The sequence below is a fragment of the Struthio camelus genome, chromosome 14 (genome assembly GCF_040807025.1).
Source record: "Struthio camelus isolate bStrCam1 chromosome 14, bStrCam1.hap1, whole genome shotgun sequence".
Taxonomy (NCBI): domain Eukaryota; kingdom Metazoa; phylum Chordata; class Aves; order Struthioniformes; family Struthionidae; genus Struthio; species Struthio camelus.
The window spans coordinates 973,362-997,003 of NC_090955.1; the positions used below are offsets into that span (position 1 = coordinate 973,362).

Sequence of the window (23,642 nt, forward strand, 5' to 3'; positions counted from 1 at the left end):
TCTCTCAAGCAGTGCCTGTTTCCAGTTGCTTGCAGGATTGTTCACACTTTTTTAACAAGAAATTTCCTCATTGGAAACAATCCTTTGATTCCCCCTGCCCTGTTTACCAGACTGTAGTTTGTTGTTGAAAAGGGCAGATGTAGTGCTCCATGGAAAATAAATTTTTTTTGACCACACGATTAATGTAAATATACGTGGTTTACGGTTTAGAGCGATTTTGCTGCTAGTCTGTTGGCAGGGCTATGTTCTGTAGTCTCCCACTCTCTCTTTCGATCTGTTACAGGTATGAAACAAGTAATGACTTATTACTGAGTACGGTGGGCTACTGCAAGCAGACGGTGAAACGCAGAGAAGAAAACGTAGTAACAAAATGAAAAGAGAGCTCGAACTATCTCTGATAACACAAGCTTTCAGTAGGCATCAGGGCTAAGCTGTTGTGGCCGTCACAGCCGTAAAACTAATGCTGTATTTTCTGTAGTTCTGCATTACAAGACTCCCGTGAGTCTAAAGCGGGTATTTAGCGCTGGGTGGAGAAGGCTGTAAGGCGTCCACCCGGCTGCCGTGCCCTTCCTCCGTGTGCGCCGGCTTTGGCTGAATCGCTACGGCCCCGCAGATGAATGCGTCTGTCTACGTGTCGGTCCTACTTCAGAATGAGAAGTACAGATACATTCAAAATAAGACCGAGATTGTACATTGTTTTTTGGCATTGGAGATTAATTTTGTTCACTAGTTTTAAATCCGAATAGAAAATCGTACTTCCATGATGATCTTTTAAAGAAGAGATAATGCTATCTTTGTATAATACAGCTGTTGTTGCCTCCAGCTAGGGTAGTTTAACTGCTGGATGAACATAATGGACATAAATTATGTGAAAAGGGATCTTGTGATGTTTTTGGGGGGAGAGGAGGAGAGTAAATAATGCATTAATACTTGCACTAAAATTGTTAGGATAAAAAATATATTTTAAAAATGATCCCTTACTTATAACTATTTATAAAATCTATGGTTAAATTTTCTTTTATATTTGCATATCACTTTGTTTGGACAGCAAAAAAAGACTGAACCATTTTCCCACCTTGATTTCTGGTTGAAATTGCAAGGTTTAATTCAAAGGCCGCTGAAGTTGCAGGGAGATTTTTCATCGAATTTGAGGATTCGGAATTAACTCTAAGATACAGTTAAGTAGCATTTAGATTTCCATTATTTCAGGGAAGAATTAATATCTAACCCTCTGTCTTTTCACTGAAAACAATGAGAATACTTTTAGTCATAATTTACTTGTAAAAAAACTTTCAAGAGAAGCATAAACCTCAGTTTTGATTCTAAAATTACTTTACCAGCACTCTTAGAAAAATAAGGTTATTTGTAAAGGTCTCAGATGTTTTCTTTCGTGCGTTTTGCCTCCCCTGGTTTATCCGTCCCTAGCCTGCTGCCTTCCTCTGCTTCAGCATATTTTTGCTTAATTAGTTCCCAAAAGGCCATTATATGTGATTTTTTCCCAAAAAGGGAATGAGTGCAAGGCCATCAAAATGATAAAGACCTCGCGAGTGCTCTGGTGGTTGTTTTGCATTAACATATGAATGAGAGGCCTCTCCCCTCCCTTGTTTTTTCCTGAGAGTCGGAATACAACTCTTGGGAGAAGTTTCATGTTTATTCCCCTAGAACAGCTGTAGCTTTACCCTTTTTGTACTAATAACTGTTATTCTAGAATATTGCTAAGGGGAGATTTCTGGTCCGCCAGAACAGCGCAGCCAAGTCGGGCAGACTTGGCATTCGTCGTTCCCGGATACGCCGTTATGGGGGCAAACGGCTGTTCCCAGCCGCAGCGCGGGAGCTGGGCAGGAGCGCAGAGGGCTGGCGGGAGCCCGCGACCCCGGGGGACACCCAGCCGTCCCCGTGCGGCAGCTGTGGTGCGCCTTGGCTGTCTGTCCCCCATCAGCCTTTATTTATTTATTTATTTTTGCAATCCCCCCTCCAAACTGGCATTTTATCAGTTGGCTTAATAAACTGTGCATTATTTCCCCAACAAACCATCTCTCTTCAATATCCTTAGAACTTCCTGACAGCTTAGACGTCCCTGGCAGATGTTCATCTAATCTGTTTATAAAAACCTCCAGTGATGGGAGATCCCACATCGTCCCTGGTTAGTCTGTTAACTGGTTCTGATTAGACTATTTTTTCTCAGTATTTAGAATAAATTTAATCTCGTGAAAGTAAAGCTGATTTCTTTTTGTGTTTCCCTCAGGGCTCATGAAAACCAATTGATCACCATCCTGAGTACAACATCACTTTATGTAGTGGAGGACTGTTAACATGTCTTCCTTCAGTCCTGCCTTTTCCAGGCTGAGCAAAACTTTCCTTGTAGGCTACATTTTCTGTTTTTCTTACCTTTTTTAGTTCTCTCACTTGGGTTGTCTCTGGTTTGTGTCTCTGGCTTATGTAAATCCTTATTAGATGTGATGTTTCAAACTAGGCATTGTTTATTGCCAGTGCCAACTAGAGGAGAAGAGTTGTCTTCCCATCTTACGTGTTATCCCCTTCTTGCCTCTGTGGAGCACCCGTGCTCTGCTCGCTCCTGCGCAGGTGGTGGTCTTCCGTAACCCTCACGCTCTGCTTCATTGCTGCCTAGCTAGTTACTCCATGTCAAACTTCTGCATTTGATTTTTGCATTTTTTTGATGTTTAATGTCTTATTTGTCCTCTTTCAATTTCTCTTACTGAGTTTTAAAAAAATAAGGGGGGGGGGGTTGGAAAGCCAAAGCTTTATGAGAATCCTAAGCTACTTTCAGGTCCTCTTAGTTTTGTGGCCACCATGGATGTGAGGTGTGTACTCTGTACTGTCATTCAGAAACGCTGCACGTAGCTGGCCCTGGGACAGACTGTGTGGCCCCCCACTTGAAATGCTCCCTGGGCTGGATAGCAAATAGCCCTATTCTGTTTCCAGAACTGCGTGGCTTTGGGATTCTCTCTCTTGCTTATGCTCATCTCATACCTCTGTACAACTGAAGTTTCTGCTTTTATTTTTGATTCTGTTGTAAAGCTGTAGCCAGCAGGTCAATGAAGCTGGTACATTCAAGACTGGCTTCTCTTAGAATAAGCTTGAGCTTGAGGAGAAGGGAAAAACAGGGAAACACCAAACTCCAAGGAGAAAATTGCTTCAGAGAAGCCATTAAACCTTTTTTCTAGTCTAGTTATCTCCTTAGTGAAGAAAACGAACCGTTATGCTAATCCTCTATCTAAAATGTTTGACTAACTCTTTCAAGGAAGTTGCTGCAGGGTCTGAAGGGGAAACGCTGAGGCATCGGAGGGTTGCGCTGCCGTTCTTGGAGCTGAAACGTAACCAAAGGAGGGATGGGCTCTGCTGGAGCTGATAAAAACAGATACTCAGATCATCGATTCCTTTTATCTGGATATCCTGCAACATGCTTGGCAGCCTTTGAGAAACCTTCTCAGAGAAGGAGCGGCGCTGTACGGTCCTGCTGGCTGCCAGGGCAGCGTGCTCGCCGGGGGCGTGAGCGGAGCCCTCCTGCTCGCGCCTGCGGCTGGTTCTGTTCCTGAACAACGGGCTAGTGTGGATGGATATTGGGTATCTTCTGGCCAACTTTACTTCACTGTTGTAGGTGAGACAGGCCAAAATTATCTTAATAAGTAGTTGTGAGTTGTTTTAATGGAGCTTGGAAAAGAACTCGTGCATTAAAAATAAATCATCAGCTAAGAATACCTTTTACCATTATAAAACCAGAAGAATTAAATCTCTGAGTAAGTATGCATTAAGCTACCAAATTGCGTAAATAGATCACCGATAGTCATACACTTTTTTTCTGTGTAGCAAAAAGATATATTTATGCCTACCGCCGATAAGCAGTTGTTCTTTCCTTAAGAAAATAACTACAGATTTCAAATACAAAACATGCTGGAATACTAACATTGATTTCCTGCTTGTGGATGTAAATCGTTATTAAAATTGTCAGTTTAAATCAGTTCATTCTGAGGCAGAGAACTACTCACGTGTTTGCAGTTTTCTAGCTGAAAGTTTGTTTTCAGGAGATGACTTTGAAGTTGAAGCTTCAGGTGAATGGAAGTTCTAGACAACTTCGGAGCGGCCCTGCGGTAGGGTGGTACAGCAACCTTGGGACTGTAAAAGCAAGGGAAGCTCTCGATCTTGATTTTTAGGTATTGTGGGTGAAGTGTATAGGGAAAGGGGAGTGTTTATATCCCTGGGTAAGAGAAACACATAGCAAAACAGGGAGCACAATCGAAGAGAGTTTCAGCCTCTAATACATTTAGTAAGTATTATCCAATAAAAACTTATATGCAAACTTGAATTTCTTTCTCCCTCTTGCTTTTGACCCGTTTACCTTACTGCGCCTTGATTTGTAGCTCTCTTTAGTAAGAAGATATGCATAGAAAGTACAAATATGAAGTGAAAGAAAGGCAGGGGAGCAATAGTCTTAGATCCAATTGTATGTTAAACATTTAAAAAGTGCACTAATAAAATAACGATGGGCTGGACTCCAACTGGACTAAAAATATTTTGTGTAGTTCACTAATGTCTTTCCTATTATGGTGCCAGAATGTTTATCATGACTTTGAGGAGGTAGCAAATGCAATTTGGAGAGAATTTTACCTATTTATTTATTTTTAAAGCAGGACCTCCAGATTTGTGCACTGAATGAGATCTTAGTTGTGGAGCTTCCTGCTATTGCTAAGAACGCACTTAAATGTTTCTTCTTGTTCTTGCGTTTCATTTAATCTAATTAGTGTACTGCAGGTCCCTCTAAATAGTGCTATGTGAAGCTACTCAGTTTAATAAAATTTAATGGAAATTATAAACGTTAAATGCTCGGCTTGCTCTGCAGTGTAATAATTGGAGCGGGGTGTGTGTGGACTGTAGCCTGTGGTCTCACGTTTGGTGGCAGTGCCTAAGCTAATTTAAGCATGTCCTGTTTCTGGCCCCTTGCCCCTGCAGGCACCCTGCGTTTGCTGGCGCTGAGGTCTGGGTGGCCACAAGCAGAGCAGGACAAGGGAAACTCCTCAGTGACTTTCTTCTCCCCCGGCTGGCACAGGAAATGGTTAGTGCCTCCGTGCGGCCCGGGATGTGCAGTTTAGAGGTGACCCTTAGGAAAGGCAGTCTTGTGCCAGAAATCCTAGCATCTCAGCAGCAATGGGAAGCTTGTTTTGCTGCTGTGGAATTCAGGCTTGGAAACGATAAGCTCATGTTAATGTGGAAGGGCTGAAAAACGCAGTCCGCTTTCCAGCTTGTTCCCACCATTGGAGTCACCAGCAACGACTGGTGAAGGCATGGAGTGACTCACCTCCCCGGCCTGCACTGCCTCGGAGCGGCTGTGAGCGCTAACCAGCCAGTGGGTGGATGGAGCGGTGCCAGCGTGAATATTTAGGAAAAAATGTTCACGGCTTTGCTTCACAAAATTTATCTCTGCTCTTCATCTGGAGAACACGCTATAGGGGGTTTTCTTGTCTCTTCTTGATAAGCTGGAGTTTGTTTATACCAACTTCATACATACAATTATGTGTAATCGAGTAGGATACTATGAGATGCTTAGGCCAGTGAGAGTTAGTCATATATATCTATATGAGTAGGTCCTTCCGTCATTGTCGTCTTAGTAATACCTTCTTCCTCTTCTTAGTAATATCCTCTTCCTCTTAGTAATGTCATACATTTTAAATAATATATATTTTCATGGGACTTTACAAAGAGTAAGACAAGCGTTCTTTGGCCATCCTAAGATCATGCTTGAGACAAAAGTGGGACCTGACTATGCCTCTGTCTCTCTTTGCCATATGGTGGTAACTCATTACTCTGCGGTAAGGACACCGCTGTCCTCTTGTGTTTCTCTGTCAGTGTTCAGTAGGTGCCCTTTTACCGGAGAGGGTGTCATGAGCAAGACCTATTAGCGATAGTAAAATTTAGCATTTTGCCCTATTTGCATTTATTAGCATGCACTAATTATTCGTAGAGATAATTACCCTTCACCAATTCGCATTAATTTAGATTGCTTTTGAAAAGCAATCAAGAGGAGTAGGGAACGATAATACATCAAAGTGAATAAAGATATGTCACGAGAAATACGTTGCGTTTTTATGTAACAAACCATGTCAAGTAACAGCCAGCCTTTTCCTTCAAACTGTAATTATTTGAGCTCAATTTGATGGTTGATGCTAAAGGCCATCAGTCAAAAGTGTTCCCCATCTTTAAGTCCAATTCATGCTATTCATCTCAGTAAGGTATCCCTTACAATAAGGAACAAAGTCATCTTACGAGGCGACAATATGAGAATGCACAAACAAATGTGATAACAGTCATTCCACCTTTGAAAAGTTGCTTGCCTGTCCCTGAACAAGTAGTTTTAAATTCTTAATTGCTTTTATTACCATGGAGCATCTGAAACTTAACCATGGAGCATCTGAAACTTAGGAATACAATAAATTCTTGCCAGCTTTAGGTGATTGGGGAGGACACTGAAGTCTCCTCCTCACTGTCATGGCCAATCTGTTTCTTCTTCTGCAGGGATGCAAGCGATGGCTAGGCTTTCCCCGGGCAGCTGGGTCTGGGCATTGGTTTAGCTGTCACTGAGGGAGATGAGGGGTACTTCTGCGAGGGGATGAACGACTGTGACCATACGACTCAGTAACGTACATCTCGACGATGCTGTTAAATGTTACTATCTTTAGATCACTGCTGGTCTTTCCTGGGTTTGAACTAGGTGCATGAAGGTGAAAAACCCAGTGTCACAAGAAACACACGGCTCACAAATAAATATTTAGTCTGGCTTAAGTGGGTAGATGCTGATCTGAAAGCCAAATGTGATGAGATGAAAGATAAGAGAGTCCTGGAATACAAAAAAAAAAAAAATTGAGTGAATAATCCTTAGAAAAAGATAGGAAATAGCAAGATTATGTTTAAGTCAAAGGACAGAATGAGCAATGGAGTATAGATTTAGGGTTTCAATGGTCATGTGTGTATTGGAAGAGAATAAAAATACCCTGTGGGATAGTGCTCAATAAGCTTCAGCAGTTAAAACCTTGTTTTCCCAATTCAGTGAGGCAAACCTCCTGTTTTTTTAATGAGCATGAAACTGTCCCTCTCAAAGATCTGTGCTGGTGTTTGGTCAGCTGGAGCTGCTGTACAAGAACAGCCTAAACTTTGTGTAACATTGGTCAGTATCGAGTAGTCACGGATAGCACAAATGATCTCTTATTCTGAGTGCCTGACAAGAGGAATCATTCTTGCACAGGAAACAATATATACTGATGTATGATATACAGTTCCTAGATTTTTTGCTGGCAATGACAAAATTTTAATAACTGAAAAGAAATATCCATTTAGGAGGATTTGTAAGCGTATTGGTTACACTCTTTACATGCAGGGAAGTCTTTGAGTGTCAGTTTGATTAGTCTCAGGCAGCACGGTGCGTCGGTAGGTAGGTCTGGGCTGTTGCTCAGATTGGTTTAGTGTATTCCGCCGCAAATGCGGTAGCACGGTCCACGTTCGTTATTACTGCTAAATAGGTAAATCCGCCTAAGTTTGTTTGTTCAGTGCTTCATCTTTATGCTGTCAAAGGCAAATAAGGAAGCTCTCTGAAACTGTATACGGTATCAGGAGATATGCTACTCATTCCACCATGGTGGCTTAAGTTACAAGAAAATCAATAGTTATTGTATGATTATAGTCTTCTGTTTAATTCTAGCACTGAGCGCAGGATATAGCCATAAAATTATGAGCTCATGTGAGGAACAGTCAGAGCATCTTGTCACCTTTGTTTGTATAAAACCTCAATATTAAAAAAAAAAAAAATCTGTATATAGCATAAGGATATGAGAAAATATAGACTTCTACCAGAAGTGTTTCAAATTTTAATTTGCTTTGGTAAGCATTCATGTGCAGTAGCAAATCAATGGAGACAAAAAGATTCGGAATATTTTTCTTTAGTTTGGCTTCTGAATTCATGAAATCTGTTGCTGTATCTGAGCTGTCTGGGGCCTAAGGGATACCATAGACCATCCCATACCACGTTTTGTCTTTTCAGCAATTTGGTTGCAGTTCAGTGGAGTGGTTTCTGTCTATAAAGTGCTATGTAACGCTGATGGTGAGCTGTTCACACTCATAAACTGTGTCTTGCACTACCAATCAGGAACTGGAACGCTCTTTAAAATAAATTTAGCATCAGACATAAAAAAGGGGCTTGTCATCATTGCTCTGTGGCTTTGGGTTTTGTCCACGTTTCTCTTGCAACAGTTGAAATGAGTCGGGACTTTTCAGATTGCCTCCTGATTTAGATATATGAGGACTGGGAGCGGAGGGCTCACTGCAACTGGCGTGGCCCAGTTCAGGCTGTCTTCCAACTGGCAGAGCAGCGTGCATGACCCACTTCACTCTTCAAGAATGGTACTGTGTCACTAGTCTTGGTTTTGAAATCTTTGCAATAAAAAGATCACAATATTACCTTGAATTTTTTCAGGAAGTATTGGGTAATAGATATGATGTGAACAAAAACACTCCTCGCAACCGTCTGTTAAGGTGGTATGTGATATACGGCAGGAAAGACTGCAGATAGTAACTGGACACTAGAATGGACAATGCATTGAGAAGCTAGTAAAGTAAGGGTGCTTCTCAGCAATTGCACCTGGTAGTTCATAAAATTTAAGGTTTCTGGTGGCTGCCAGAGTCGTAAGTGGAGTGTCATTGCTGTCACAGGAGATGGTGGATTCTTCTGGCTTGTGTTTATGTGGCCTGTATGTTTGTGTATTACATTTCAAGTAACTGAAATGTAGCAGTCGTGATGGGATGAAGCTTCAAAATTCACATCTGGATCTGAGTTCCAGATGCCTTGAGGTATGTTAGTTTGTTATTGCTATGGTTCACAAAAGTCTTGCTGTGGTGTAGAACAAACAGAAAGGAGTATATATGCATACATTTGGATTGGAAACCTGGACAAAGCATTTGTTTTCTGAGCTGATGCTTTCCATCTCTGGCTAATAGACGCAAGATATCTGGCAATTTGAAAATCCTTGGTCTTCAGGCTGTTTCACCCAAGTCAAATTTCCAGTTTCATAGGATTTGTTCATTAGTAGGTGAGCTGTCTACCTGCAGCAGCAGAATAGAGGGGAAATCGCACCTCGCTGGTTCTTGGCGCACTGGAGAAAGCAATTGTAACTGTCAGTGGGAGATAGGTTCAAAACAAACGATCCATATGAGCAGACCACAAAGAGCCTCTGAAGCCTGAAGACTGGATCAGCCAGCACAACTTGTTGATAGCAGTGTCTGACACAAAGAACCAGGGCGTACTAATAAGAGCTCGTAGTAAGGGCAAGTGATTTTGGATGCTGTAGCTGCTCCTGTTAGGTATGCATATTGCGTCTTGAGGTGTCAGTGTCCTTTTACACAAAGCGTGATGGAGACTGACAGCCCAGGATGGAGACTGACAGCCCAGGATGGAGCAGCCGTCTCCAGCTGAGGCTGATCGCGGACAGAATCGAGGACGTTATTCCTACCTTACCCTCCCGTGTTGTCAGGGGAGGGGATCCCTGCCTTGCCAAGCCTCTGGCATAACTCATATATCTCTTCCTCTTGCCTACTGGCTTATAGTGTGCTGAATAATTGGGAGAAACCTTAGATCAACAGGAACAGGTACAAAGCAATTGGTTTTAAAAGGGCAGGTGGCTGCTGATGCAGAGAAAATCTCCCAGATTCTGTAAAATTTTGACATTCAGTCCTGATCCTGGAGTCTCCGGTGCCTGCCTTTACAGCAGCACTTTGGTAACTCACAGCTTTGGGGTAATTAAAAGCTTTTATTCCCCTGGGTTGATTTGAAATAAGGATTTTTCTCTTCAGTATCTCAGAGATCCCATTAGGGACATCTAGGGATCAGAATATGCAGGACTCAATTCTAAAACCAGTGCTGATTAGAGTGTGGGGGTGTGGGTGGGTTTTTTTTTTTTTTTTTAATTTAACGTCACCATATTGGTGGCTGTGGTGGCCGTTCCAGGACAAGTAGAATAAGATGCTCTGTGGTTTAGCTAGCAGTCCTCCCTTTCCTGCTGAAACTCTAAGATGTCTGCTTTTTCCCTGATGCTAATCCGACAGGTACCCATAAGATCAGGAGCGTGTACTTGCTGTTACCACGTGCGGTCTTGTCTGTCTTGCTTCTCAGCAGTGCTGAAAATACTTGGGATCTGTCAGCAGTGAATTATATGGGAAGTGCTCTGCCTGGGTGTGAGGGGGAGCAGCGAGGGGACTGTTAAACTGCCCAGAGGTCTGAAAGCGGGGGACTGAGGTCAGTGGAGTTTTGTCATGTGTGTTTACTAAACGATTCTGCAAACCACAAGAAGACTTGAGGTGGTGGAGAAAGGAGAACACGCTCCCTGCATTGGGAGCTCGTGGTTTGTGCAGAGATAGAGAACAGATGGGTTGGGGTAGGGAGGAAGCGTCCCCAGTTTATGTGCTAAAATAAATCACTGCAGATAGGGATTCTGACCTGAATTCCAAACGCGCTCGGTGCCGAGCAGTAGGCTGCTCTGGAGAGCTGCCTCCCTGCGTGCGCACACGCACTAAGAGAAAGGACGGCAGGATGCTGTATGGACAGGAGAAGGCAGGACGGGGAAATGGAAGGGCCCGCGTCCAGCCCTCTGCGCTGCGCTTCGTCCACCTGGGTGCCTGGTTTGCTTGTCTTGCTCTAGAGTCAATCAGAGGAGGTATCTGTACGATGCCCAACTGGATTATGTTTTGAGATAATGAGGTTTAGTCTTTAAGTCTAGCTGAAGGGATGGTGCTAAACAAATTTTAGAGCCAAGTAAATTGGGTAAGTCGATGCAAAGAACAGAACAAGGATAGTTTGTGGAGCTGAGTAAGGAAATGATGGCCTTGGGGAGAGCCAGGAGGATACCCACCTCTTAAGAGAGTTGATCAAAGTGGGAGGTGATTAGTATCTCAGGGGCAGAGGTTGAAGGTGCTACTGAGTGAGCTTGTAGTGAGAACTGGGACGAAGCCTTTTGTAATTCCGTGCGCTGGAAAAAGTAATGATAAAACGATGTGCAAAGGGAGCTGAACCCCAAGGAAAGAGACGTGCAGTGGGGAAACGGTCTTTTGGTGAGCCGCTGCTGTTTGGTCGAAGAGGATGTTCACAAAGACGCTTTTGTGGTGAATTCACATTTAGTTGCTCCGTAGTTTTAATATGGGTAAAATACTGGCTGAAGCCTTCTAAACAAAGATCAGTTAAAGCATAAAGATAACTTGTATTTGGAATACTACCAAAGTATAATATATTGCACGTGTATTGTATAGGCTCAAGGAATTAAATTTGAAATAGCTATGCCTACCAAGCTACTGGGACAAAGGAAGTACCAAGAAAGAAACCAGTTGTTTTCTTGCTAAGCTTGACTTGCTGCTATTATGAAGGTCACTTGGTTGCGTATTTGGACAACCGTGAGTTACTTGTTTAACAACTTTATGCTTCAAAAAAATTTTTACTGTAGAAAAAAATATTGTGCCAGATTTCTGTCAAGCTATCAGTGGGGGTTTCATACGTACAGGAACAATGAACAAACACTTCCCAAAGTCATTTTTCACTCTGACTGGCAAATCTGGAGAGGAAGCTTTTTCCTGTCATGCAGATCAGCTAGAGAGAGAGATTAATTTTCAGAGGGACCACAAACGTGCTACGTTGTTAAGTGAGGTGAGAGCCTCTGATTAGATTCACTGCTGAGAGTGGACAGGGAAGGTGTTTTATTTTTGTTTTTAGAAGGCTGTCCCCAGAGTTGCTCCAATGTCAAAACCTGCTCTAAAAGATGCCAGGCAGAAATTGCCTGGGGTTGTTGACCCTTGCAGATGGGAACCAAGGGAAGTTCAGGATGTCGGGGCGGAGAAACTGAATATTCTTTTTTTGTTATTGAGAGATTCTAGAAGAACTTCCAAAAAAATCCTTCAAATGGAATACAGAATCATACCATAATGCATAAAACGATGATGCCTGTAATGCAGTACCTCTGCCTAAAGCCTGTCTTTTAAAGAAGGAAGTATTAATACACCATATGTTCTAAACTCTGAATTAAGATCTTAGGAGCTTCTCAATAGGTGCTAGTCTGTTAAGCAAAGATCTGTAAGATTCAGAGACTGTGCTCCAAAAAGAGGTGGGGAATTCAGTCTGAACTTGATTGCTGAAGAAATATCATTCCTGAACCGACCCTTCTTTGTTACCACAAATATATAGGAAGTATATATGTCAGTATTTGGTATCTGTCAATCAAGTGTTTGGCCTACCTGTGGACAATCCCTTATCTCTCTTTATAACATATTTCCAGTTATGACTCCTTCCTCGAGTCTTTTTCCAATTAGCTTAGGTTGGCATTGGCAATATTAGCATAGCCTGAATAAGCAACCAAGAGACCAAATAAGATCTGCAGAGGAGAAGGTTGAAGAGAAGCTGCCCGTTAGTTTAAAACGGACAACAGCAGCTTAGCGATTTTTTGCATTTCTGCTCATAACTACGTCCTGCCTCAACTCGGGCATGCTCCGAGCTGTTTGCCCTGCGTGATCTCAGGTCCCTCGCCAAGCTGTTATTCCTAGCAGATTTAGCCAGGTTTGGCTTCTTTGAACTTTTGAAGGGGAGGAGTGGGAAGGAAGAAAGTGTACCACAAGGGAGTATCCAGTTCCCCCAAAATGAGATGAAAATTATGTCTGTTCTGTATCAGTTTTGGAAGGGTGAAGTGCTAGAACTGCATGTTCAAATGATAAATGTGGTATTTGCAAAAGCAAATATAGTTAAACAATTTTTAAATAGGCAAGGGATGATAGTGAATCAGCAGAGCAAGAGAACATAAATATTGTAGCTGATGCTGCAGACGCAGCTGGGATAAGGCATAAGAGCATAAGGAAGCTGGGAGATTCTAGGATGTACTGGAAGATCTGTAGGATGTCTTGAAAAGTTGTCAGAACAAAACAGAACTGAAAATAGCAAGGTGCTCTCAAGATACATATTATAGAGTTAAAATGGTTGATTCCTTTAGCCCTCTGTTAAATTAATGAAAAAACCTGGTGAATCAGACTTAAACTTCAGCTCTCCAGGTGGTGGAAAGGCGCTGACTTGGATGCGCTCTGAGTTCTCGTGCGCTGGCGCAACGCTGCTGCTGCTGCTTCCGTGTTTGGGTTTCCAGCGCTGTGGAGGGAGAGCTCAGAGCAGTAAGTGTGCCCTTAATTTCACACAGCTTTAAACGAAGTCTACAGTAACTGGCTATGCATGGTGTTTTTAATAGAGATGCAGAACGCTGGGTCTGACCCTCCTTGGGAGGCGCTCAGTTACACTCGCGTCCACTGCGATCCTGGCAGGAAGGCCTCGGCGAGGCGGCGGGCGCCCCGGCAGCTGTGGCACTGGCGAGGAGCTATGCCTGTTTCCTACTGCAAGTCTAATCTGAATAAATAAAATGGAATTTGGATTCTTCTGATTATTTCTGATGCATACATTATGTTAAATGAGCTTAAAGTCAGAGGGCGCTGTGCCGGATCCCGCCAGCCGTCGTCCGTTCGGTGCAGCAGAGCTCGCAGCGGAGGAGCCTGACGCGAGGAGACCGAGGGACTGCGGGAGGCAGCGCCAGCCGGGGCGCTGAGCGGGACCTGGGAAGGCTGAGCTCCGTCCTCAGCTCCAGAGAGAGGAAAAATAAAGGCCCGATTCCAGAGCGTTGCGCCGACAAGGCCGCCCGCGCGAGTAAAGGGTGCCGGACGGAGCCTTAGCTGGAGTCGGCTTCGCGGCCGGCGGGCTCCTCTGGAGAGCTGCCTTTCGGTGCTCTCCGGGGCTGCCCGGCCATCGCCCGTGCCGCCCGGTGCCCTCTAGCTAGGGCAACAGTGAAGGCAAGCGACCACGTGGAAAGCAAGCAGGAGCCTTAAAAACAGAAATACTTAAGTAGGGGAGAGGACTGGGAGAGCGATCCCTGACAGCAGTCTTCAAAGGAGACGCAGAGCACGACCAGGAAGCGCACTGAACGTTAGATAACCGGGAATGTTTTGACTAATCCCTGAGGCTTGGAATTTGTGTTGGCACCGAGAAGGAGCGGGGGAGAAAGGAAAAGAGCGAACTGGTCTCCTGAAAAAACTAGTAAGGGGAGGCAGAGGCTGGGGATGAGGCACGGCACTACTGTGATGTGTTCTGCAGCTTTCCTGGAGGCTGGAGAGCTGCCTTCAGGGACAGCTCAGCTTTCCTGTTGCAGCTGGGGAGGCGTACGACTGCTGAAGTGGGTTTTTGAAAGCGCTGCATGGTTTTGAAAACAGTAATGCCTAGGGTCCAAACAGCGATAGACTTCCTAGTACTGGCCAGGATCGGGGCAGAGCGGTGGCAGTGCTGATTGTTCTTGGGAGACGCGTGCTGGGGCAGAGCGCTGGCTGGAGGAGTGCAGCCAAGGCGTACTTAGGTAGCATTTTTTTCTCCTTTGTGTACTGAATCTCTTAATTTCTAAGAACTTGTTGCCTGGAGGGAACACCTGCTTGTTTTTTACCCCTGCTTTGTTGTAGGGCTTTTTTTTTTTTTCCTGCATTTTTTGTTCTTTCATTGTTCACTAACTTAAAAATAAATAATTAGGAGCCCAAGGTAAAGATGCCATGTCTCTGCCTCTGGAAGGGCAGAGGAGAAACTGAGGCAGGCAGCTGCCGGCAGGGCAGGCTGAGCATCGCAGCCCCCGTAGTTAGGGTATGGCAGTCCTGCTCTGCCAAGGCATTTTGCTTTTATTGCGTAGATAGCTTTTCTCATACATACGAGATGGTACGTGTGTCTGCTTGTGTGCGCATTCATGCAGCCATCCTGCGCATTTGCTGCGACTGTGCAGCAAGAAAGATATTTGTAAGTGTGGGACCTGATTTCACATATACAGTCACTGTAAGCAAAGGCTTAAGGTATAGATATGACTGTGCATGCTTTTTTGTGTGGTAGATTTGAAAATAAAAGGCTTATAGGCCGCAAGCGCGAGTTTCCCCACGTTGACGCGGTGGTACGTCTCTGTTCCGTGGGAGCCTCAGAGTTTGGCTAATGAGTGTAAAGTGCTTTGACCCTCCAATGGAGAAGAAAATGGGGGAATTAGCGGAAGTCACATTTGAAGGTGACGTCAAAGCAGAGATGGCTGGGAGGGGTTTTGGAGCCGTGTATCGTAGCGGTAAATTGTGAGTGTGCCTTGAAGTTTTCACAACCATAGCTGACGATTTAGAAAGAGAAATGGAAAATAATGTTTTGATATAGTTTGCCTTTGAAGACTGTCTGTCTCTAAAGTCATGAAATGTGGCATATGACGTGTATTTGCAAGGAGATTTATTGACATAATCACTTCCTTTGCTCCTTGGAGTGGCCATCTGCAGATGAATTTTTGAAATAAATCATTTAAACCAGAGACTGACAGATTTATTCACCCCCCACCCCCCCAACTAGAGCAGGATTGTGCCCACCGGCATGCTTTCCTGTGCTTTCCCCGGTCTAATTGTTGTGATACAGCGATGTGGTTTCTTGCACTTCCTCTTAGTCTTCAGTATTTAGTTTAGGTAAAAATCCATTGCTTTGTTTAGAGCAATCGCCATGTGTTCCCACTGCTCCGTTCTTTGCCTTTTCCCCTGCTAATTTATCCAGTTACTGGTATCGCTGGGTGAAATCTGGGCCTCACAGAAGCAAATGGACTCTTTGCTCCTGGCAAGCCCTGACCCAGTGGTCACACCGAGTCAGCTGCTGCCCCTTAAGCTTATGCGAGCTGAGTCTTACCAAGCTGGAGGAAAACAACAGACAGTTGCCTGGACGCTCAGAGACCCTCCCGGCACAAACAGGCGTCGATACCAACTGATGGTGTTCTGCCGGCATGCAGAAATCTGCTAATTTTGACATCTGTATGGAATTCCTCCCTTTGCTCCGTGCTCTGCTATCAGGTCCCCGAGACTTCTCTGATTCTCTGAACGGGATTGTATGTTAAGACTGGGTAAGTGTCCTCGCTGGGTAATTGTTACCGGGTGGCAGCGGGGTAGCAAGGGTTGCTAGCGACTGATATCGTGTCTTCCTTCTATGTATTTTGTTAAAGTTTGAATTTCAGGTGGGTGGGCAATTAATTAGTCCTTCTGCAACATCTGTGCAGACTGCAGTATAAGCTTATTTTAGAAGAGCGAAAATCAGGAGTAATTAGCAATCTGCTTCAAGAGGAGTTTGCAAAAGACAGACAGCAGCTACGTCGCACGCAGGGGACTGGGCTCTTCGCTGCCTTTCAGCCGCTGTATCCCCGTTGTAGCCTGTGGGGTAGTGTGAGCGTAAGCCAGTATGACGTTTGAGTGCAAGCATCTCTGCTGATAACCAGCAGTTGGAATAGAGCAATTGAAAATAACCGAGATGGGCTTGCTTGCTTCTCTTGCATTTTAGATGTAAGGTGTAATTTCACCATCTGCAAGACATGAGAAAGGAAGTCTGACAGTAGGGCTACACACACAGGAAGGGAAGACTTGTCTGTAACCTGACAAAACCCCATGAAGGACAGGGGCTCCGGGAGGTTTTGCTGCAATGCCCTGCTGCCCGCTTTAGCCAGCGTAAAGCTGAGGTGGGTCTGCCAGCGCCTGTGGTGGGTCAGGCAGCGGCGAATTCCAGCTGACGCTGTGTGCGGGGTTTCTGAGCCAAGGTTAGACCTGCTGTTAGGTAGTTAGAAGTTCAAATAAACAAACAAATGAAAATCTTTATTTGCTCCAACCTGCTGGGACGATACATTGCTGTTTTTCTTTTTTTAACTGAGTATTTTTATTTGATTGATATTGCTGTTGACCTCAGTAAAGCTGGAAGCTCCATTATTTTTACCTTGTATGAGGGGATATGGATGAAAGGAATCCAAGAACTCTCTACATCAGAACACATCTGGAAAATCAGGAGAGCATCTTCTTCCTCAACAGCGCTTACATCCAGGTCTCGCCTTCCTTGCGTGTGCGACAAAGGAAAGCGTGGCAGGAGAGCGCTGCAGCGAAAGCATTGCAGACGTTCTGGCTATGCGCATACTGAGCGAATAGAGTGAAATATGTGCGGGATTACTTTCCAGAAGTGGTGGACACCTGCAGGGACAGCCAGTTTCCGCCAGAGCTGTGGCCCAGCCGCTGCTGGGGAGCACTTTCTGTTCAGAGGGCGCTTCAGGGAGAAACGCGCCGCGTAAGCTGGTGCACATCAGTCGCGCTTGCCTACCGACTCACTTCCTGCCCTGAGCTGCCCTAATGCCTTTGTAGCTTCGCCGCTCTTTGTTATTTTCTGGGCGGGACTTTAACGCGGGACCCGTTTGACAGAGTTATCACTTTCCATAATTAGCTTGAAAGTGAGTGTGGCTGAGGGACAGGTCGGCGCTCAGAGAGGGCGGCGGATGTTCCCGGGGTGCGTTGGAGCGCTGTGCGGAGGTGAGCGAGCGCCGTCGATGCTGGAAGGGGTGTGCGTGCGTTGCAGCCTGCTCTGGGCGCTCTCGCCTGCCCTGGTTCTCGGCCGGGCTGCCCGCCCTGGCACAGGACAGCAGGGCGCAGCGCTCGGGCCGGGTGCGCGCGCTCGCCTCCCTCTCGGCCGGGGGCCCGAGTTCGTTCGTTTGACGAATGGCTTCTGGCAGAAAGCGTGCGCTGTGGAAAAATCCTCAGGAGTTATTTTATGACTACTGTGGGTATTGCGCTGTGGGACAAGGAGATGGAGGTGGGAGATGCCTGAGCAGGTTTGTTTAAAAAAGGGGGGTACAATTTGTGGAACAGGCGACTTCCTTCGCACCTGCTCCCCGTTGGCTGCGCTGGTAAATGAGTCGCGTTGGCTTCCTTTCTTTTGAGTCTCTGGAGGTGCTGGAGCCAGCCAGAAGTTCTGCTCTGGGGCGGCTGGCAGGGGGCTCTGGGAGCAGCAGGTAGCCTTTTGGTTGTGTCATTAAGCTGAGGAGCTGCGCTGGAGAAGTGAAGAGGGTGAAAAACATGAAGCGGTGGAAGCCTTTTTTTTATTTTTGTTTTTTGTTTTAAAAAAAAGTGTGTGGTGGTGTTATAACTTTCCGTATGAGAAAGGAGGAGAACGTTGCATGGATGTTCATTGTAATTGGAAATGTGACAGTAGCAAACGGTACCAATGCTTATGCATGCCTCAGTTTATTACGTTTCATTTAAAAATACTTCTGTTTTTCTAATGAGGGGCCATGCCCTTAAACTAGTCTTGCCGCAGTTACCTTGGAAAGCACACAGAGGGCCTACGAAGAGCTCTGCCACTGTCTGCAATGCAAACAGTGTAACAGAGGGGAAATTTTTTCATTTACGTGATTATTTTTGCCAAAGGACTTTTTGGATGAGGAGCCCTTTGGGGACCTTGTACCAACTGCAGCTTTAGCCGAGGTGGGTGGAAGCGGAGGAGGCACTGTACGTTGCTCGGTTGAATAGTCCTCCTGTTGCGTTGGGAAATCTCCCGTAGCGTCCGACGTTGCCGCTCTGGGACGCAGAGGTTCTCCGTTGGTTGCGAGGGAGGCTGTGCTGCCGTGGCTGGGGTGTGCTGAAGCGCTTACATCCATCGAGATGGCATTACAGTGTGCAAGTACTTATGAAATAATATTATTATATCAATTAGCCTCTTTTAATTAGTTTTGAAGAACAAATTGGTCGCAGACTAGATAAAGAAGATAGGCTGAAGCATCATTTGCCAGGGAAAAAACCCAATTCATCTGATGTTGCTGAGGATCACTTCCTTGTAAGGAAAGGAAGCAGAGCCCAACATGCCTTTCCCCTATTTCTTCATGTTATTTTCACTTTCTTGTTTGTCTCTGCCACATATGGGAGCTGTGGTGGCTGTTGCATGTAGAAGTGAAAGAACGTGTTAGGAAAAGAAAATGTCAGTGAACGCTAAGTACAGAAGAAACAACGTTATTTTGTTATGAGAGGAAAAGATATATTGTGCATCTGTAGCATCTTACTGGCAAGGAAAAATTAACCAGTGTCCTTCAGTACTGTCTATCTGGACGTACAGGAGCCTGAAGAGGCTGATCGCAGCCTTTGCCCACCTGCAGTGGTAAAACACAGCAGGGTGTGTTGACCAGTTGCAAATCAGATGAATTAATTGAGCGGAGTAAATTTTGCCCGGGTGAATGTCAAAATTTTCATCTGGTACCTTTTCTTGTTCTGAGGATGCATTGCCTGGAGTCAGGAAGAGCTGCTGTACCACAATAGGATATATCTGTAGGCAGTTTTGTTTTCATTTGAATTGTTTATCAATCACCATCTGGTTCTGTGCCCACTAATAAATAAAGCCTGGGACATTGGGGAAGATGGTGAGAGGAGACAATATGCTTTACACTGATTTTTCAGCTTAAGAGAAAGTAATGTGATCGCTTCATACCAGAGGATGTGATGACTCTTACAGAACAGAAGCAAGTAAGGGTGATTATCTATGTACTTTGTGGGTGGCAGCTGCACAATGAGATGATCCCAATAAGATGCATATTATTAGCCTTAAGTTTAGCTGTCTGCAGGCTGAAACATGCTCAGTGTCTGTAGTCGATGATGAATGCATGATGAAATTGTGAAATATTTGACTAGGGTCCTGTGTGGCATGGAAAGTCCTTCTGAGACCATCTCTCCACACCTATGGCTTTGTCCATCACAGGTTCTTTACAATGCAGACACTTGTACGTTCCCTCTGGAGTACAATGGTGCCTAAGATACAATAGGGCTTTTTTTCACCTTAAAACTGACTTCAGTTAAAAATAGACTAGCGTACCTATATAAGAATGGGTACGCAAACTTGACCCAGTTTTGAGAACAAAATTTTCTCATCAGACAAATATTAAACTACCATTTAATACAGCACTGCAACCTGTAACTGAGCGTACGTTCTGCAAGGAAGTAATTCTTTTTCCTTTAAAAGGTCTACTGCCTTGGCTCAAGAGAAAACATAGCCATCTAATAACTGCATCTCTGTATCAACGATTGTATTCTGAGGACCTGTCAGCTATATTTGGCCTGTTAGATGTACTTTGGCTGCCCCTGAAATGAATGATTGTCCAGAACTGTAGTCATGGATGTGAGGTGTCTCCTCTTGCATGTGACAGTGCAAAAACACTAACGGTGGGCTCTGGCAAAGAGCAGAATATACTGTCATCAACTTGATTATAGTCTAGTATCTGCGTTTGGGTAGTCTAGGGAATGAGCACCCCATAGATGAAGATTTGAAGAGACTGGGGCCCCAGATCAAACTCCTATTTCATTTAGCTTTACAAAGTCAAAAGTATGTCTTTCTCCCCCTCCCCTTTCTTTTCTTTGCTGGAGCTGTCTGCTCTCATCTAGTCTGAGTTTGCAGACATTAGAGGAGTCTGAACTGGTTCTTTCCCCTTTCGGAAAGTCATTGAACGATGAAATTCCTCCTTATCTTTAGGCTTCCTTTCTTTAGTTTCCAAGCTGGCTGGGTCTGAGGACAGAGTATTCTTTTATTGGTTGCTGCATAATTTTCCCTTACTATCCCAATATTGTGTGTGTGTGTGTGTGGTTCCCCCCCCGCCCCCCCCCCGGAAAGGAGGAGGAGGAGTGAAGAGAGATGTTGACTTTGTGCCGCATTTGGCTGATTTCTTCTGAGGTAGAAACACCGTTGGTTCTGTGGCAGTAGATCAGACTCCTTAGTCACGTGTACTATAGGAAGGCTGAAGGGCAATCGCTGGTCAAGACAGTATACAGAGCGCGCTTTACCCTTCCCATCAGTGTGTTTATTCTTGCCAGGACTGCAAATGCCCAGTGGGGATAATTAACCACGAGGACATGAAAGAAGAGTGTTTCTAGGTGGCTGGGACATGCCTCGTATGGAGTATGGTAATATCTTGGAAATGCACAGGCTGTTTTGGTTTGGAGGCATACTTTTCCTAAGTGGGTCACTCAGCGCCATCTCTAGCTTTCTCTGCCTGGGTCTATGCTCAGCAGTTATGCTTCTGGTTGATTTAGTTTAACCCTTTTCCTGAAAGATATGCCTGCTACCTTTATTTCTGATGAGTCTGTGTTACAAAGCTGCCCATTCAAATGTTTCAGTGGGAGATTTCACAATTTTGTCTAAATTCATCTTCTGTGGAGAAAATGTGCAAGCCCTGCTGCAACAGCTCCGCAGTGCTCGGAGCTGAAATGGGCCGTCGAATCAGTTCAGAGCAACCCCAGTGGCTCAGCCAAGACTGAGGAACGTGCTCGCTGGGACCACGGGAGGAGTGAGCTTACCAAACCCAGCTCATCTGGCTGCAGGAAGGAGGTCGAAAGAGGGAAGCGTGTCGGCTTTGTGTTCGAAGTTCCTGCTCTCACCAGTACTCCCCGCGTGTGTCTCAGCGGAGGATTATAGCTGGAATCCGTCCTCGGCGTGATCTGGAGGGCTGGGCTGCTCTCCTCCTTGGCACTGCTTTTGTTTGTCCTCCCTGGTGCGCACAGAGCGGGTCGCAGCACCCAGAGCCCGGATTCAGAATATAAACTCAGCTGGGCGCACGTCTCCTTTAGCCCCTCATAGGTCAAGAGATGTGGAAACTTTAACTGGGGAAACATTTTTGTGCCCTAAGGAAAAGTTGTAACAATCCTGGGGATTTGGATGAGCTGTGAGCTAATGCCGAAGGCATTCGTGCTTGCCGCAGACTCGAAAACAATGGGATTCTTGTTGTGCAATTTGGTTCCTATGTGTAGGGAGTGTGAACGTGGGGTGTTTATATACTCCCGCTCATTCATTCTTTCACTTGCCATGGGAGGTGCTGGGCAACCTTAAGTGTAGGTGGTGCTCCATCCACTCTGAATAAAAGAGATTATATGGAGAGGTAAGTGTTAGAGGATGTATAAGTAATCCTCCTAGGAATTTCTTTGGCGAAGAATCTGGAGTCCTCTGGCGGTCGGTTACGCGGTCGGACAATTAACCTTCTCCCAGGCGGCTGCTTTCTACGCCATCTGGCTTGAACCTTCCCTCTAACATGGTTTGCATGTTTACTTTTCTTGCTTTTTTTTCTCCTTATTGTGTAATGGACTGTACTTGGCTCCACCTCTGCAACTGGATCTTCGTATCAATACAGAGCAATAGTTGCAAAGCATTGCTTTGTCTTTATTATGCTGCAGCGCTCTCTGTCTCTCCTGCACAGCTTTGGGGCTGTCGTCTGTGACTGGTGGTTGTGTGTTGGGGGTGGGTTTTTTGTTTTGGTTTTTGTTTTTTTTTTAAAAACCTAATAAACCTCTGCTCTTCCAAGTCAAAGCAGCTGGTGTCCAACCGACCACTGAAGAAACGGCCAGGGCTGCGTGGTAGCCCCGGGCTGCCGGCAGCGAGGCTGCAGCGCGGGGGGCAGCTCTCCTGGGTGCTTCTCCTGTGCCTGGCGCCCAGCTAGCCCCGCTGACCCTCCCAGTGACGTTTGCTCCAGCTCCTGGCACTGCTGACTTATGTGGCTGGGGGTCTGATCAGCAAAGCCAGGTGACTGGTTGCAGTCTTTGCCTGTGCTATTAGCCTGTGACCACGTTCAGCTTAGGGTCCAACTTGTGAAACCTCACGAGCCTTTCTTTGCTAGGATTTTTCTGTTCTTGACTAAATTCATCCGGGACCAGCTAGCTTTACTTTGGTCTGGGCAGCGGAAAAGTCAGGGTGAACAGTCCTCGGAGGCTGGGTTGGGACGGAAATGCCCCCTCCACGCTGTGGGCGTGCTGGGGGTCGTTTCTGCCCGCGGCGCTGCGCTCGCTGGCCGTGCCGGAGCGCTGCCGAGGCAGGGCTGAGCGCGTCCCTGCTTGATGCAGTCTCTAAGGAGCCTCTTGCCTGTATTATTTTTAGGAACATAAATCAAGCAGCTATAAGAAATTGGACAACTGCTGTTGTCAGACGTGCCAATTTCTATGCGCTCTTAAATTTGAGTCTACTGATTTGTAATACGTTTTTAATTGTTATTACCTGCGTCCTTCATAGACTGTGAGCAGTGTGGGCTCAGTGCAAAGTACAAGCTCATTTCAATTGCAGCATGGCATGGCTGGGGACAACAGAGGATGGTGGCAGAGAAGTCTGAGGAAAGACTTTTATTTATATATTCTTGTGTGTATGTATATACCTACTTTACAGATATACATATAAAATAATCCTTCCCTCTTTCTCAGAGATTCTATGAGGTTATGTTATTGCAATGTATAGGATGCTTTGAGATGCTAGATGAAAGGCTCTTTGGAGAATTATGTATACGTGTGTGTGTGTGTGTATATGTACACACACACACACACACACACACACACACACACACACACACACATATAGGCATATATCTATATTTTACCCCTGGATACAAGTAAGGCTGTAAAGCATCAGTCTAGAAGAGAATTGTTTCAGTGGATTCATAGATGCACACATTTCTAAGGCCAGAAGGTGCTACTGGATGATCTGATCTGACTTCTGGGTATAATAATTTACCCTCTTATTCCTTTATAAAAAGTCTAGTAGCTTGTATTTATGTGGCTACCTAAGGCGGCTCATGCTAGTAACCTGATTCTAAAGCTCTGCTCTTTTTAATGATCTGTAAAATCTTTCCATGTTTAGATTGAGGGATGTAAGGTGCTTGAATGAACCATTTAATGATCTTCTCCTTTATTCTATTTTAGTGACTCAGGCTGTGATTCACATTCTTGTACAGCTCTCTTTCTTTCTCTGAGTTGAAATAAATTCTCCT

At 45.1% G+C, this 23,642-nt stretch overlaps 1 protein-coding gene across 8 annotated transcripts in view; it reads left to right on the plus strand.

The window, feature by feature from the left end:
* Positions 1 to 23,642, plus strand: part of SRGAP3 (SLIT-ROBO Rho GTPase activating protein 3) — a 158,574-nt gene that overhangs the window by 20,486 nt on the left and 114,446 nt on the right. For 2 of the 8 annotated variants that reach the window (XM_068906771.1, XM_068906764.1), the window contains exon 1: positions 13,089 to 13,194. The exons of 2 other annotated variants lie outside the window; for them this stretch is intronic. In XM_068906771.1, coding sequence (XP_068762872.1) covers positions 13,104 to 13,194 — 91 coding nt within the window. In that variant the 5' untranslated portion in view covers positions 13,089 to 13,103. Of the gene's footprint in view, positions 1 to 10,642; positions 10,671 to 13,080; positions 13,195 to 15,577; positions 15,957 to 16,685; positions 17,395 to 21,621; positions 21,774 to 23,642 lie in introns of those variants that run through there. 4 more of the 8 variants (XM_068906763.1, XM_068906767.1, XM_068906766.1 and 1 more) reach the window with 4 other exon arrangements.